At 42.3% G+C, this 16,621-nt stretch overlaps 2 protein-coding genes across 2 annotated transcripts in view; one reads left to right on the top strand and one right to left on the bottom strand.

The window, feature by feature from the left end:
• The first annotated feature begins 25 nt into the window (after positions 1 to 25).
• Positions 26 to 3,255, top strand: COQ10A (coenzyme Q10A). Its single transcript, XM_014548141.1, has 4 exons — positions 26 to 469; positions 1,221 to 1,413; positions 1,646 to 1,747; positions 2,450 to 3,255. The coding sequence occupies exons 1-4, from the start codon at positions 408 to 410 to the stop codon at positions 2,615 to 2,617; spliced, it is 525 nt and encodes a 174-aa protein (XP_014403627.1). The 5' UTR covers positions 26 to 407; the 3' UTR covers positions 2,618 to 3,255.
• Positions 3,256 to 4,233: 978 nt separating this feature from the next.
• The window catches only part of CS (citrate synthase), a 31,986-nt gene continuing 19,598 nt past the window's right edge, over positions 4,234 to 16,621 (bottom strand). Inside the window, exons 7-11 of the mRNA XM_005876742.2 lie at positions 7,290 to 7,489; positions 6,652 to 6,781; positions 6,432 to 6,533; positions 6,097 to 6,306; positions 4,234 to 5,786 (exon numbers count right to left, since the gene is read on the bottom strand). Of these exons, the coding sequence (XP_005876804.1) occupies positions 5,616 to 5,786; positions 6,097 to 6,306; positions 6,432 to 6,533; positions 6,652 to 6,781; positions 7,290 to 7,489 (813 nt within the window). The 3' untranslated portion in view covers positions 4,234 to 5,615. The remainder of the gene's footprint in view (positions 5,787 to 6,096; positions 6,307 to 6,431; positions 6,534 to 6,651; positions 6,782 to 7,289; positions 7,490 to 16,621) is intronic.

Raw genomic sequence — 16,621 nt, forward strand, 5'->3', positions numbered from 1 at the left:
CCGGGCCTGGCGGGCCTGGCGGGGCCCGGGAGCCCAGGAAGTTTCGCAGCTCTCAGCAGCAGCATAGCCCGCAGTCCGAGGCCACGGGCAGTTCGCACGCACCGTGCGCTCTCCCGGCTCCTCCCGCTGCGCTGTCCTCTGCCGCCCTCGACCTTTTGCACTCGTGACTGTCTGGCCCGGGAGCCTGGCGGGCTGCAGCAGGTGCTGGGGGAAAAGTTGACTGGACGACCTTCCTCTGGGATGTGCCCTCTTCCCCTTCCCCTGGGAATGGTTGAACACAAAAGAAACCTGACGTTTGTCTCTCCTTTCCTTTCGGGCTTAGATGTCTGATTTCCTGCAGCCTCCTCTTACCCAGGACTGCCCAAGTCTTGGCGGCGGAGGGTGGCTTACCGCCCAGCCGTTCCTTCATGGGCTTTGCTGCCTCCTTCACCAACAAGAGAAAGGCTTACTCCGAGCGTAGGATCATGGGGTGAGCATCCGCCCCTGTCCAGCATCCCTCCACATTCCCTTCCCCTCCAAACAAGTAACTGTGTACAGGTTAGAATGTAAGGGTATGAGCAAGATTCATCCCTGCCCATCGCTGATCCTTTATCCTCTCCTGCAGCCTTCCAACCTTAACTCCTCCCTTCTTGATTGCCCTGCATGTACATTATGTGAAATGTGCCTACAATTGGACAGTATCATAAGACAACAGGGAATTATTTCTCTGCCGACCTGAGTTTATGTATTCTGAGCACAATATAAAATAGCTAACACTTTCTGAGCACTTGCTACTGCTAGCAGTTAGGATGCTTAGGTATTTTACATAGATTTTTCTCATTTGATCCTTTCAACAAACCTATGAATTCGGTACTGTTATTACCTATGATTTGCAGGTGAGAAAATTGAGGCACAGATCATGTACCTAGGGCTACATTAAGTTGTAGAGCTGGGATTTGAGTCCTTGTATGATTGACAACCTCTGTTCTTCCGAGATGATCCCTCTTAAGATAAAAATAGGTATTAAAAGCATTAACTAAACTGTAAAACATAAGGTAACATTAACATCATGAAAATTTGTACACTTGCTTTTGGGAAGTCATTCATTCAGGCTTATTTGGGATCTCTAGTTCCTGAACGTGCATGGTTAGTGGGCAAAGGTACTGGGGGGAGTGCACCTCGGGCAAGGAGAAGCCTAAACCAGCTGGCAGTTCCTTGGCCTCTCCGATTCCTTTCCCCAGGTACTCCATGCAGGAGATGTTCGAGGTGGTTTCCAATGTCCAGGAGTACTGCGAGTTTGTGCCATGGTGTAAGAAGTCTTTGGTGGTATCCAGCCGTAAAGGTCACCTGAAGGCCCAGTTGGAGGTCGGCTTTCCACCTGTCATGGAACGTTATACCTCTGCTGTTTCCACCGTCAAACCTCACATGGTCAAGGTGAGGTCTGTCTGAGACAGATTGATCAGGAAGTTTTTTGTGTTCTCTAGCATTTTTACATTCAAGGGCTATTTTGGCCTTTCTTGTAATAATCTTATCTCCATGTCTTAAATACTTCCCTAATAAAATATTAGAAGGAAAATGACTTTCAATTCCTTCTTGTAGTCTCCTATACTTATTATAGATGTTAATCCATTGTATGATGTTTAACTACCTGACTGCCCTATTCTAGGCGGTTTGCACTGATGGCAAGCTCTTCAATCACTTAGAGACCATTTGGCGGTTCAGTCCTGGTATTCCTGCCTACCCCCGAACTTGCACTGTGGACTTTTCGGTGAGTCAGGAGCCTGTATGACACAGGGATACAACTGGGTATGGGGCCAGAGCTGAGGTACAGTGACAGTTATTTTTTTTTAAATTTTTAATTGATTTTTTGGAGACACCGATTTGTTGTTCCACTTATGTATGCATTGATTGCTTATATGTGCCTTGACCAGATGGAGATCGAACCTGTAACCTTGGCATATTGGGACAATGCTCTAACCACTTGAGCTACCTGGCCAGGGCTACGTGACAGTTATTATTTTTTTAAAATATATTTTTATTGATTTCAGAGCGAAAGGAAGTGGGAGAGAGAGAGAGACATCAGTGATGAGAGAGAATCATTGATTGGCCACCTCCTGCATGCCCCACAGGATGGAGCCTGAATCCAGACATGTGCCCTGAACGGGAATTGAACTGTGACCTACTGGTTCATAAGTTGATGCTCAACCACTGAGCCACGCCGGCGGGGCATGACAGTTATTCTTTATGCATAGCTAGCACTTGGGACTTCCCAAGTCAATGACACTTTCCACAGATCTGACCTTTTGTCAAACTTGGAACATTGCGCTCAGTCCTAAGTTAGGGCTTTTGAGGGGCTCTAAGGAACTGGCGGGGGAGGGGAAGAAAAGGCGCTGAATAAGTGTTCTTGCATTTGGCCAGGGACTATCCAACATGATCTTGAAGTTTCTGACTGTCTCTTACCCATTCCCAGATTTCCTTTGAATTTCGTTCTCTGCTGCACTCCCAGCTGGCCTCCATGTTTTTTGATGAGGTTGTCAAAAAGAATGTTGCTGCCTTCGAGCGCCGGGCAGCCACCAAGTTTGGTCCAGAAACAGCCATACCCCGTGAACTGATGTTCCATGAGGTGCACCACAGTTGAGGCAAAAGACTGTTCCTTAGCTTCTCCTTTACTCTCCCTCTCCACCCAATTCTTTTATTTATTTCAATGGACTTCTGCCCCAATCTGAGATAGTCTGTGTTTATAATACTGTTTTCCCTCAGTTCTCCAGGGGGCTCTAAGCTAGCTGGAAATGCTGGGGGAAGAAAAGGCAGGGGGTGTGGAAGGGACACATGCTAAGAAATGGTCAGGCTCATCGTGAGAGCCCTATAAGCCTGATGCCTGCAGCCTTCACACTGAATTATAATTAGGACTGTGTGGTTATCCCTGAGCCCTGTCAAGGTACCTTAGTGACTGACCAGGGAAAATAGCAACTTTTCTTAAGGATTGAATAAATTGAGCTTTTTCCTCTACACAGAGGAACTGGATGGTCAATTACTTTTGCTTGCTTGAAATGCCTCAGGGGATGCTAGAGCTCTGGCCACAGCTTAAAATCACATCACCTCACTTCTAAGATATTTCCATGCTAGTGGAGAGCCTGGGGCTTTCTTATCATCAGTGCCACGGGGTGAGAAAAAAAAAAAAGCACTGAACAGAGTTATACTTTTGGGATGTACCGTATTCTTCCACTTGGCCTGAGTTTTTATAAAATGTCAATAAATTAATTGTGACAATGTGAATTTGGCTTTTTAAATTATTTATTGACTTGAGAAAGACAGACATTGATTTGTTGCTCCACCCATTTATGCATTCATTGGTTGTTTCCTGTATGTGCCCTTGGCCGGAGATGGAACTGCAACCTTGGCATATTGGGACGACACTCTAACCAACTAAGCTACCTTGCCAGGGCTTGGCTTTTTGGTATTGTTTCTTGAGAGAATAATATAGATATAGCAGAGTAGAAGAAAGTCATGGCTTCCTTCCTAGGGGAGTGAAGGTGCAGGCCTCTTGAACATAGTGTCCTTGCTAACTATAGAAGTACATTCTACAAGCCAGGACCTAGTACCCACTCCCTTGCCTATTAATAGACTTTTTCAGAAGGTCAGTTGCAGCAGGAGTCTCAGGATAGAATGATCTGGCCTCAGACCTCCCATATAACTGATGCCCTCAGGAACAGTTATGGGAGGCTGCAAAGAAGAATAGGCATTCCATGAAGTACCAGAGCACTCTAGTGGTTCACACCCTGAGCTAGCTGTTCCATTCCTATTTGTCCTGGGCATAGCTTGTTCCTTTCACCTAGTGGGCTGGACCAGTGTCCTTGAATTCGTCACATCAGCAGTTGTGACGAATTCTCTGCAATCAGCTGTCTCAGCTATAGTCCTTGAGTGTTCTACCTTACAACAAAATTAGGAAGGATGGCGGCTAAAGGTCAAGGACTTCTAACCTTGAGAAAAGACAGAAATCTCCTTTGGCAATCTCATAGGGAGCCTGTCTTCAGATTAGGGTAAGGAAATGTCAAACCTACCTAAAAATAGAGAGATCTACATGATAACCTATAACCCATTTAAGCCCAGGATCTTGCCAGCCAGATTTCTTACCTCATAATAGATTCTCCCTCTACATGATAACCTATAACCCATTTAAGTCCAGGATCCTGCCAGCCAGATTTCTTACCTCATAATAGATTCTCCCAGGACTTATATAACAGCAGGCTCAAGCATTGTTAATAAAAACATTTATTTTGCATTTTATACAGAACAACCTGAAGTCTGCATCATGACTTGACAAGTTACCCAGGTTTACAGACAGTGTGTCCATCTGAACAGCGTGGTTCTGGGGATTAGGGATCCACACACACAGGCAGGAGTTGTGAGGGAGTAAGGAGGCACCGCAGGAGTGTATTTCAGTCCTTTCTTAGAGGAAAGGCAGCAGAGCATTCCGAGTCACTGAAAACCTGTGCAGACGGGGCTTCTAAAACCAGCACTATACTGTGAGCTCTTGGGGTGGGGCAGGCAGGTAAGGGCCTTGATAAATAAAGGGATACTTTCTTGTGGCAGGGGATGAGGAGGGAAGCTTACCATTCTTAATGCCCTCAGCCCTAGGACCTGATATTCAAAGGAGACCATGTCCAAACTTCAATCGTTTTCCTGCTCAGAAAAAGGTGCTAGTATCCCTGGGATCAAGACCATGAAGGTATCATGCTGGTCATTCCTATATCCCTAGTCTATGGCCCACAGCATACTAAAATAAAGGGAGAAAAAGTCAGAGGGTAATGGCTAAAAAACTTAGTTCATTTTAAGCACTGATAAAGCCAAATGACTGGGCAAGACGCTATCTCAGACTGGTTTCTACAATCGCAGAAAGGTCTCCAGTCGGGAGGGACAAAGAGGGGAAAAAGGTCCGGAGCACCCTCCGCTGGAGGTGCAGCACATACTGAAAATCTCAAAGGAGGTATTCAAGTAGTGGAGAATAGAACACTCCCAGATCTTAATTTTTATGGGATAATTTTAAAAAGAAATAAACATCAGACACTGGGTACCAGTAACAACAAGTGCCATGGGCTTTATGGTCACCTGGTAGCGTAAGAAAAAAAAAAAATTACCCAAAGCATGTCCAGCTAACCAACAGGTTTTGCCAGGAAGTGTCTGCACATGGGAGAGGGCAACAGGGCTTAGTACAGCTGATAATCCAACATGATTCCTATGGAAACAGAAGGGGCAGAGTCCTGGTGTGCTGGCCCACTGAGGACTGGGCAGAACAAGTAACTGCAGATTCTCTGCTGTCAGCTGTGACCCAGGGAAAGAGGAGCCAGATTCTCACTCTAGAGATGGTGTGGGGGCCAGACCTAACCCACACCACATGCATTAGTCCTGGTCATCCTACAGTTGATGGGCAACTCACACCGGTCAGGGGAAAGGAGCTGGTCAGGGAAAGAGGGGTCACTTTTCATTTTTTAAAGTCTTAATTTATATTTTAACCTCAAACTTATTACCAGTGCTCAGATACAACGTAAGTCTTTACAAGCCCCCTGGAACAAAACAAAAGTATACTTTTTTTGAAGCTCCCTCACTTCTGGTAGTTAGTTTCCCCGTCTCCAGTTTTACCCTGACTTAGAGTCCACAAACTTCATCAGACCATCCGTGCTCATGGACTTGGGCCTCTCTAGAGGGAAGCCTAGGGCTCGGCTCCAGATGAGCTGTGCCAGTACACCCAATGCTCGTGACACCCCGAACAGCACTGTGTAGTAATTCATCTCCGTCATGCCATAGTACTGTAAGGGAGAAGAGAAAAGTGTTTTGTTAAAGGCCCAGAGCTAGTGGCATTTACAAATCCAGGATTATAGAAACCTTAACCCAGTCAGCCTTAAACAGAAATGACACTGGGGAAAGTATAGCAATTGTGATTCTGAAAAGAGAGCATCCTTTCCTCCTGCCCACACCTCCCCAACCATAGGCAATGTGATCAAAAAGGTAAGGAAAGAGATACGAGTCCCTGCTCTGACCAGGGAATTGATTTTGTGCGTGGCAGGGAACAGTAGTGTTTGGTAAAACGAAAGGGAAAGCAGGGAAGAGAGGACTCACCTGGAGCAGTACCCCGCTGTGAGCATCCACATTGGGCCAAGGATTCTTGGCCTTGCCCTGCTCTAAGAGGACATTGGGCACAATCTTGTACAGCTGAGCAACCAGCTTAAACATGGGGTCATTAGGCAGGTGTTTCAGAGCAAACTCTCGCTGACACGTATATCGTGGGTCAGTCTTTCTCAGTACTGCATGGCCATAGCCTGGGACAACCTATAAAGAGTGAGGGGGAGAAGAGCCAGTTATATTCTCTGGTGGAGACTCTTCTTTTCTAAATTCTTCAGGATAGACTAATGGGCGGGGGAGCTCCTTCTCTAAGGACCACTTCTCAAGCTTACCCGCCCTGAGTTGAGTGTGTTCCAGATGTAGTCTCGTAACTTCTCATCTGACACATCTTTGCCAACTTCCTTCTGAAGATGTGTCAGCCAGACAAGCACTTCCTATAGATAAAAGGTTTGGGGAATAAGAGTGTCAATACATATGCCAAGGAGAACGCTAAGATCAGAAACAAAAGCATGGGATGAAGAAAAACACGGAACAGGAAAAGAATAGCTTTACCTGATTTGCCAATCCATGTAGGGGCCCTGCCAGCCCATTCATAGCTGCTGCAAAGGACAGGTAGGGGTCTGAAAGGGCACTGCCAACTAAGTGGCTGGTATGGGCACTTACATTGCCACCTTCATGGTCACTGTGGAGAAATAAGAAAGGAGAGTCAAGGCCAAGAAAAGGGAAAAAAGGGTCAGACATGGAAACACAGACCTTTTTGTTCTTATTTGTCATATACTAGCCTAGTTATGGGCGTACACCAGCCTGTAGCCAGCCAGTTATTCATAAGCTCTTGTAAAAGATGTCTCAATCTCATTACCCGCCTTTGTGTACTGGTTGATGATGCCTGTGTGCCAAGCTCCCTGGCTCTCACTCCAGCTTTAATAGCAATGGCCAGAAGAGGGAGCTCCTGGAAAGCTAGAGAAAAACCTAATGTGAGCAGCTAGTACCTTTCTCAGCTAGAAGCACTGTCTGTTCTTCTTACTCCTCTTAACCTTCTTTACTAGATCCCTTTCTTGCCTTGTATCATCCCTTATACCATTTTCCCATCACCGTGCTGCCTATTGCCTATTCCCAGATGAGGAGACTTTTAAGGAGCTTTTCTTAAACTTTCCCACCAATCCAGGCTATGGTTGCTGGGTCTAGCTCACCTGTGAATGGTGAGGTACAAGCGCATGAGCTCAGTAAACTGAGCATCAGTATAGCCTAACATGTTGGTGAAATTGTGGGACCAGTCCAGCTTAGAGTCAATGGCCCCAATACTGCTGCCCTCCCGGTACAGATTCCGGTAGATCTTTGCAGCAACACAAGGTAGCTTTGCGATCAGATCCATACAATCTTCGTAAATCAACTGAAGGGGAGAAGAGGAAAATGGAGAAGGAAAAAATAATTATCAACAAAGAATTAGGCAGGAATGCTATTTGTCCTCCATATAGCCCAGGATCAGGCTATTTGGGTTGATGGTGACACGCTGAGTGATTATATACCGAGTATAACAACAATAACCATTTAACTGAATAACTACGACCCAGGCACTGCACTAGATTATTCACTCATACGACTCTAGACACATTAAAACAGCGGTTGCCAACTGGTGGTTCGTGAGGTCTGAAAGGTTGGCGACTGCTACATTAAAACATTATTCCCAATTTTTACAATTCTACCACGTACACAATGACCTCCATTTCACAGATGAGGGAACTGAAGCTCAGAGCATTCAGTTAAATGCCAGTCATATTGTGAACCCATATATATTTAATCATGTTCTTTCCCTCTATGACTTTGTCCTCAATGAATGTGCTAAGAAACTAGATTTTATTTTTTAAATATACTAGAGGCCCATTGCACGAAGAGATTCGTGCAATAGGCCTTCCCTTCCCCTGGCTGACGGCACCGGTTTTCCTCTGGCGCCCGGGACCCAGGCCTTTGCTCAGGATGGAGCCTTTGGTCTTTGCTCCGCCGCTTTGCCCCTACACATGCAAATTAACCGCCATCTTTGTCGGGTTAATTTGCATACTCTCTTGATTGGCTGGTTGAGCGTAGCAGAGGGACGGCTAATTTACATGTTTGTCTATTATTGGGTAAGATTTTTATTAATTTCAGAGAGGAAGGAGAGGGAGAGATAAAAACATCAATGAGAGAGAAGCATTGATCAGCTACTTCCCCTACTGGGGATCGAGCCTGCAACCTGGGCATGTGCCCTTGACCTGAATCGAACCTGGGACCCTTTAGTCCACAGGCTGATGCTCTATCCACTGAGCCAGACCAGCTAGGGCAGAAACTAGGTTTTAATAATTAATTTTATGTTCCCTCTTTCAAAGAAAATTCACCGTATATGCCAAGGGTCAAACATTGGTATTCAACTGTTAGTTTATAGCAAAGGCTTCCTTTTTTTTTTTTTTTAAGAATAGTTCATTGATTTTTAGAGAGAGAGGAAGGAAGAGGGAAGAGAAGAGAAACATCAAAGGCACAACATGATTGGCTGCCTCCTGCATGCCCCCTACTGGAATCCAGCCCTATGTATACTATGTTTTTTCCCTATATATCATACCTATGAATTTAATGTATAAATTAGTGACAGAAAGAGATTAACAACTAATAAAACAATTATAATATACTGTAATAAAAGTTATGTGAATGTGGTCTGTCTCTCAAAATATTTTATTGTGCCATACTCACCTTCTCATTTAAACGAAGTACTTTATAGCTTCTGTTTAGAATATCCAAATTGCCAGCATCACTACTCTTTATGTTTTGGGACCATTACTTAGTAAAATGAAGGTTACTGCAGTATCTCGAAAACTCAGCCAGCTAAGTGACTAACAATGAAGATACATACACTGGACAAAGGGAAGATTCACATCCCAATGGATGCAGCAGGATAATGCAACATTTAAAACTTAGGAATTGTTGATTTTCTGGAATTTTCCACTTAGTATTTTGGGACCACGGTTAACTGAAATCATGGAAAGTGAAACCAGGGATAGGTGCTGTGTAGTATAATTGTTTTTTAAAGGCAGAGTTGAACTTTTTGTTGCAATTCAGCAATCTTCTGATAGAAAGTTGTTTCTCTTTGTGGGGTCGGGGGAGGTGGGGGGGGGAGTACCCTATCTCTAAGCCTATATTGATAGGCTAGCTACACGATTTGTCTTTGTAGTGAGGGATATAGATTTCTTAAAAAAATTTTTTTTCTTGATTTTAGAGTGGAAGGGGGAGAAAGAGAGAGAGAGAGAGAGAGAGAGAGAGAGAGAGAGAGAAAGATCAATGTGAGAGAGAAACATCGATCAGTTACCTCCCAAAAGTGCCTCAAACCCATACAACCCAGGCATGTGCCCTTGACTGGGAATCGAACTGGCAACGTCCTGGTGCACAGGATGACATCCAACCAACTGAGCCACACTGGCCAGGGCAAGGCTTCCAGTTTTTAAGCACTTACTATAGCGGGTACTGTGCTAGATATGTTATTTCCACTTTTTTTATTTTCTTACAATAATCCTGTAAGGTAACATAGCCCTCATGTTACAAATAAGGAAATTAGGGCTTGGCCAGGTTGAGTAACTTATGCAAGACTGCCCATGTAGCTAACAAGCATCATCTAGCTTAAACAATTAACTCCTGGCCACTTTTGTTTCACCTATACCAGTGGTCGGCAAACTCATTAGTCAATAGAGCCAAATATCAACAGTACAATGATTGAAATTTCTTTTGAGAGCCAAATTTTTTAAACTTAAACTATATAGGTAGGTACATTGTTATTAACTTAATTAGGGTACTCCTAAGGCTTAGGAAGAGCCACACTCAAGGGGCCAAAAAGCCTCATGTGGCTCGCGAGCCGCAGTTTGCCGACCACGGACCTATACCATACTTCCCCCTCTCACTTCTCAAATTATTTTGAGTTAAACACAGACATCATATATGTATTTCAATATGTAAATATTTAAGCATGTATGTCTAAAAGATAAAGATCCTTCATAAACCCAAATCACAAAAACATTATCCTACTGATTATAAAATTTAATTTAATATTTAATGATATCAGTATCATTAAATATCTTCTCAGTATTCAATTTAAGTTCCCTTTTAGGCTCGCCTTTATTTTCACTTTTTAAACTTTTTATTGAATTTATTGAGGTGACACTGGTTAACAAAATTATACAGGTTTCAGGCATACAATTCCACAACACATCATCTGTACACTGTATTGTGTGTTTACCATCCCAAGTCTCTCTCTCTCTTTTTTTAAAATTATTATTTTAAAATATATTTTACTGATTTTTTACAGAGAAGAAGGGTGAGGGATAGAGAGTTAGAAACATCAATGAGAGAGAAACATCGACCAGCTGCCTCCTGCATACTCCCTACTAGGTATGTGCCTGCAACCAAGGCACATGCCCCTGACCAGAATTGAACCCGGGACCCTCGAGTCCGCAGGCCGACGCTCTATCCACTGAGCCACACCGGTTAGGGCAAGTCTCTCTCTTTTTAAAAATATATTTTTATTGGTTTCAGAGAGGAAGGGATAGGGATAGATAGATAGAAACATCAATGATGAGAGAGAATCATCGATCAGCTGCCTCCTGCACACCCTATTGGGGATTGAGCCTGCAACCCAGGAATCAAACCGTGACCTCCTGGTTCATAGATCAATGCTCAACCACTGAGCCACACCGGCTGGGCCCAAGTCTCTCTCTTTTTTTTTTTTTTAAATATATTTTATTGATTTTTTACAGAGAGGAAGGGAGAGAGATAGTTAGAAACATCGATGAGAGAGAAACACAGATCAGCTGCCTCTTGCACACCCCCCACTGGGGATATGCCCACAACCAAGGTACATGCCCTTGACCGGAATCGAACCTGGGTCCCTTCAGTCCACAGGCCGACGCTCTATCCACTGAGCCAAACCGGTTTCGGCCAATTCTCTTTTTTTAAATTTGTAATTTATTTGTGGGAAATCAGATCATTTCTTCTGTAGAATTTCCCCGAGTTTGCTGGCTATATACCTGTGATGTTCCTCTGTCAACTGTATTTCCTACAAACTGAAAGTTAGATTTAGAGGCTGGAGCAGATTCAGGTTCAATTTTTTTAAGCAAGACTATTTGATAATTTTGTTGTGTTCATTTGTTAAGAGAAACGTAGCTGGTTGTCTCTCTTTTTGTGATGTTAAAAGCTTGCTTAATTTTTATGGCTCAATTTTATTTTCTCAAAGGGATTTTAAGTTCCTTTAGGGAAGAGACAGGGTTTTAGTTTAGTTTTGTTTTTTTAATATAAAAAATGTATTGATTGACCTGAGAGAGAGGAAGGGAAAGAAACATCGATTTGTTTTTATTTATGCATTCATTGGTTGATTCCTGTATATGCCCTTACCAGGGATCAAACCCACAACTTTGGTTTATCGGACGATGCTCTAAACAGCGGCTTTTATCCAGTTTCATGTACATAGAAAGCATGGAGTAAATACTTGCTGATTGGTGTTACAGAGTGCTATCCCATCAAGCTAACTGGTTAAAGGCTCCTACAAGAAGTCATGAAGGCCTGACAGGTGTGGCTCAATGGTTGAGCATTGACCCAGGAACCAAGAGGTCACTGGTTTGATTCCTGGTCAGGGCACATGCCTGGGCTGTGGGCTCGATCCCCAGTATGGGGAGTGTAGGAGGCAGCCTATCAATGATGTTTCTCTCTCAGCAATGTTTCTATCTATCTAACCCTCTCTCTTCTTCTCCTTAGAAATCAATAAAAACATATTTTAAAAAAAGTCATGCCCTAACCGGTTTGGCTCAGTGGATAGAGCATCGGCCTGCGGACTGAAGGGTCTCAGGCTCGGTTCCAGTCAAGGGCATGTACCTTGGTTGCGGGCACATCCCCAGTGGGGGGTGTGCAGGAGGCAGCTGATTGATGTTTCTCTCTCATGATGTTTCTAACTCTATCCCTCTCCCTTCCTCTCTGTAAAAAATCAATAAAATATATATTTTTAAAAAGTCATGAAGTTTCAGTAGTTCTATTGGAACTAAGAGTAAAATGGATAATAACTAGCCTAAATGAGTTAATCCCTATGAAGTCATCTATATTCACTCAGTGAATTTTGTCAATGCCACCAGAATTCAGTGAGAATACTGCCAAAATAAAAGCTATTTTTTAAAAAAAATATCTTTTTATTGATTTCAGAGAGGAAGGGGGAGAGAGACAGAAACATCAATGATGAGAGAGAATCATTGATTGGCTGCCTCCTGCACGCCCCACACTGGGGATTGAGCCTGCAACTCAGGCATGTGCCCTGACCGATAATCGAACCTGGGACCTTTCTGTCCACAGGCTGACACTCTTTCCACTGAGCCACACTGGCTGGGCTAAAAGCTATTTTAAGTAAGAAATACTTAGTTAACACTCTGTAAGTTCTCAGATTCCTTACATGACAATCATACTATTAACTATACCTCTTTGCAGATTTACATCCCCCAAGGAAGTAGGTTACTTCTAAAGCCTGCATCAAGGATAGGCAGTTCTGAGGGACTAGATTCACTGGCAGAATGACAGGAACAGGATCTCAGGCTAGGCAAACTGGTATCTGTAAAGTATATACTAACTTTCAAAATCATCTGGAATGTATGAATGGCCACATCATAAAGAAACTGCAAAAATGAGATTGTTTCACCTTCTACCAGTGAGGATGAAGTTTATAAAGCATCAGAGCAGGTATAACAGTGTGGGATCCTTACCCTTTTTGTAGTGGTCAATGCTGTACAGTTAAAGAGAGGTTAAAAACAAAAATAAAACAGCAATAATAAAAAAAATCTGGCAGAGAACTCTGCTTATTCATTCTTTAATAAGCAAAGATTGGAGTGCTATTTTAGCTTGTACCAACTCATTATCTACAAAGCCTTGGAAAAAGAGACATTAAAACACACCACCATCACAACTGTCTGGAATAAAGGTAACAAAATTGACCATAACTGTCATCGAGAGTCACCGTCTCTAATGCTAGTAAAATTCTGGCCAAATACTTAGCTATCAATCATTAAGAAGACACAGAAGAAAAAACGTTAGTATTAATAGTGAAGAGAGCCCAGAGTAGAGCAAACTCAAATTTGAATCTTCTCTCTACTTAATTTTTCTAACCTTCAGATTTCCCAGTTAGTAAAATGGGAAGAACAACATCTACCTCATAGGGTTGTGCTGAGGATTAAATCGGATGATGAACATAAAGCACTTAAGTATATTTGGCATGTTTTCAAGGGCTGTTAGGTGTTAAGATGATTTGATTATAAACAGCTTCAAAACCTACATATACTGTTATAGGCCTTACAAAAGGTGATATTATAAGCAAAACTTGATCTGCCAGCTACTTGCCAAATTTTACTCAACATTTACTTAAGGCTACTTCACAATTAAACAGCTGGGTTGTATCGTAGTAATTTCCTGGTCTTGAGTGAAGTTAAGCCAAACAGAAAGAGTCCTAACTCAACTCAAGAGGTTACACTATCTAAAGTCATATGAACTGTGATGGAAAAAATGTTGGAGGCAGATCATTCTTTTTTTAAAGTATTTTTACTGATTTCAGAGAAGAAGGGAGAGGAAAAGAGATAGAAACATCACTGATGAGAGAGAATCATTGATTGGATGCCTCCTACACGCTCCCTAACTGGGGATCAAGCCCACAATCCAGGCATGCGTTCTTGACCAGAATCGAACCCAGGACCCTCCAGTCCGCAGGCTGACACTTTATTCACTGAACCAAATCAGCTAGGGCAGATTATTCTCTTGAGATATATGTAAAAAAACAAGATGAACCAATGATCCCAATAACGACTCAGATCACATATAAACTTAACATAAATTTTTAAACAGAAATAACCAGCTGAATGCTATAATGTAATTCTTCTTAAACAGTCCATGGTTAAATTAACCAAAACAGAAAACTGACCTGAAATAGCATGTCTGACCTTTACTAGTAAGAGTTACAAGATGTGCCCTTCTTCTTTGAAATCAATAAAAATATATTTTAAAAAAAGATACAAGATGTAGCAGCAAAAAGAGCATCAAGCACCACTAAACTAAAGCACCAAAACCCAGTGCTAATTTTTGTGTAGTGTGAACGTATTAGACACACACCCTAAGGCTGACGAATACATCACTTATAGCTTGTACTCTCCAGAAGATCGGCAAACTTAGATGACAACTCACAAGCAGATGATGGTAGAACAATCAATCAATGGCTACGCTAAAATGGAGGCAATAGCAAGCAGAGGAGCACATTTTAGTGATTCAACAAAGGACAGTGTGAAGCAATGCAGCATGTTTGGATGCCTGTGGAGTGTCTTGTAGGCATCCATTAAAAAGTAGAAGCTGGCCCTAACCGGTTTGGCTCAGTGGATAGAGCGTCGGCCTGCGGACTGGAGGGTCCCAGGTTCGATTCCCCTCAAGGACATGTACCCTTGGTTTCGGGCACATCCCCAGTAGGAGGTGTGCAGGAGGCAGCTGATTGATTAAAAAAAAAAAAAAAGTAGAAGCTGTTCTCTCCTCATGACAATCAAGTAGAAACTCACTTCTGGGTGGTAAGTTTCTAAAAGATGAGTTTCGAAGAACTATAGGTCTTTTTTAGCTTTAAAAAAATATGTATATATATTTATTGATTTCAGAGACAAAGGGAGAGGGAGAAAGAGACAGAAACATCAATGAGAGAGAATAATCGATTAGCTGCCTCCTGCATGCCCCAACCCGGCACATGCCCTTGACCAGAATTCAACCTAGGACCATTCAGTCCGAAGGCCGACGCTCTATCCATTAAGCCAAACCGGCTAAGGAACTGCAGGTCTTGATTTAATCTTTTGTGTTATGGTGACCCACACAGATAACAATCACCTGAATAGCATTTAAAAAGAGAAAATGAGGAAGGAGACTTGACTTGGGGTGGTAAACAAACAATATAATATACAGATGATATAATTCAGAATTATATACCTGAAACCTATATAATTTTATTAACCAACATTACCCCAATAAATTTAATTAAAAAAAAGGGGGGGAAATGAAGAGCAATATATTCAGGTTATATAGCTTTCTGAATCTACTGATGTGCAGCTCTATAAATGCTTTAAGTGCTTGTGAATGTGTATATTCTGTGCCACTCCAATACCCTCCTCCTCCTCAATGCCAAACAGACTAACATCAACTGCAAACTCTCCCTCCCTCCTTCCCCCAACAGCAAACATAATTCTCTATACACAGTTGGCATCAAATAAATATTGACCAACCAAATGAAGCAGGATTTGACAAAATCCCAAGGGGATTTCATCAGACTAGTGGACCACGGTATGGCCCACAGACTATTCTGTGTCTTGCATCATAGTAAACTCTTGCAGGATCACTTGGTGGTTAGCATCTTCTTATCAAAATCACTTAGTATACCTGTTTTGCAAAAGGGAACTCTTGTGTTCCTACATTACCTGTCTCTGAATAAGAAACAAAAGAAAATGAGATGTGCTCCTGTAAACTTAACCAGAAATCTTATACTTTACCCAGTGTTTATGAGTATATGGGGTACTGCAAAGAGGATGGAAGGAATTAGATATTCTGTATTGGGACAAGGCACAATAGTCTTCTACTACAACTACAGAGTACAACTATTTCATTTTCAGAAAATAAAGCTCAGAATCCTGGATCTTCTGGGATATGAACTGCCCTCCCACTCCTGACAGGTATCTTGAGTGGGCTAGTTCAGAACTGTGGCTGATTGGCATCAGTCCTCCCAGACTCTAGAGTTGCCTTAGTTGCCATTCTCAAGATTCTCATTTGAAGAGGAAGACATGGGACCATTTGAATTTAGTGTGAGACTGCACTATGAATTCTTCCTCAGAAACCCTGTAGTTAAATCACATCCTTTTCTTTCTTTTTAAAAAAAAATTGATTTGAGAGAGAGGAAGTGAAACATCAATTTGTTGATCCACTTATCTATGCATTATTGGTTGATTCTATTTTTTTAAAAAATTGTAATATTTTTATTTTAAAGGACTTTTTATTTATTTATTTATTTTTTAAATATATTTTATTGATTTTCACTATGAATTCTTCCTCAGGGACCCTGTAGTTAAATCACATCCTTTTCTTTCTTTTTTAAAAAAAAATTGATTTGAGAGCGAGGAAGTGAAAGAGAAACATCAATTTGTTGATCCACTTATCTATGCATTATTGGTTGATTCTATTTTTTTAAAAAATTGTAATATTTTTATTTTAAAGAACTTTTTATTGATTACAGAGAGAGGAAGGGAGAGGGAGAGAAAACGTCAATGATGAGAGAGAGCCCTGGCTGGTTTGGCTCAGTGGATAGAGTGTTGGCCTGTGGAGTGAAGGGTCCCAGGCTTGATTCTGGTCAGGAGCACATGCCTGGGTTGCAGGCTTGATACTCAGTAGGGGGTGTGCAGGAGGCAGCCGATCGATGATTCTCTCTCATCATTGATGTTTCTCTCTCTCCCTCTCCCTTCCTCTCTGA

This window comes from Myotis brandtii, unplaced genomic scaffold, assembly GCF_000412655.1.
Source record: "Myotis brandtii unplaced genomic scaffold, ASM41265v1 scaffold496, whole genome shotgun sequence".
Classification (NCBI taxonomy): domain Eukaryota; kingdom Metazoa; phylum Chordata; class Mammalia; order Chiroptera; family Vespertilionidae; genus Myotis; species Myotis brandtii.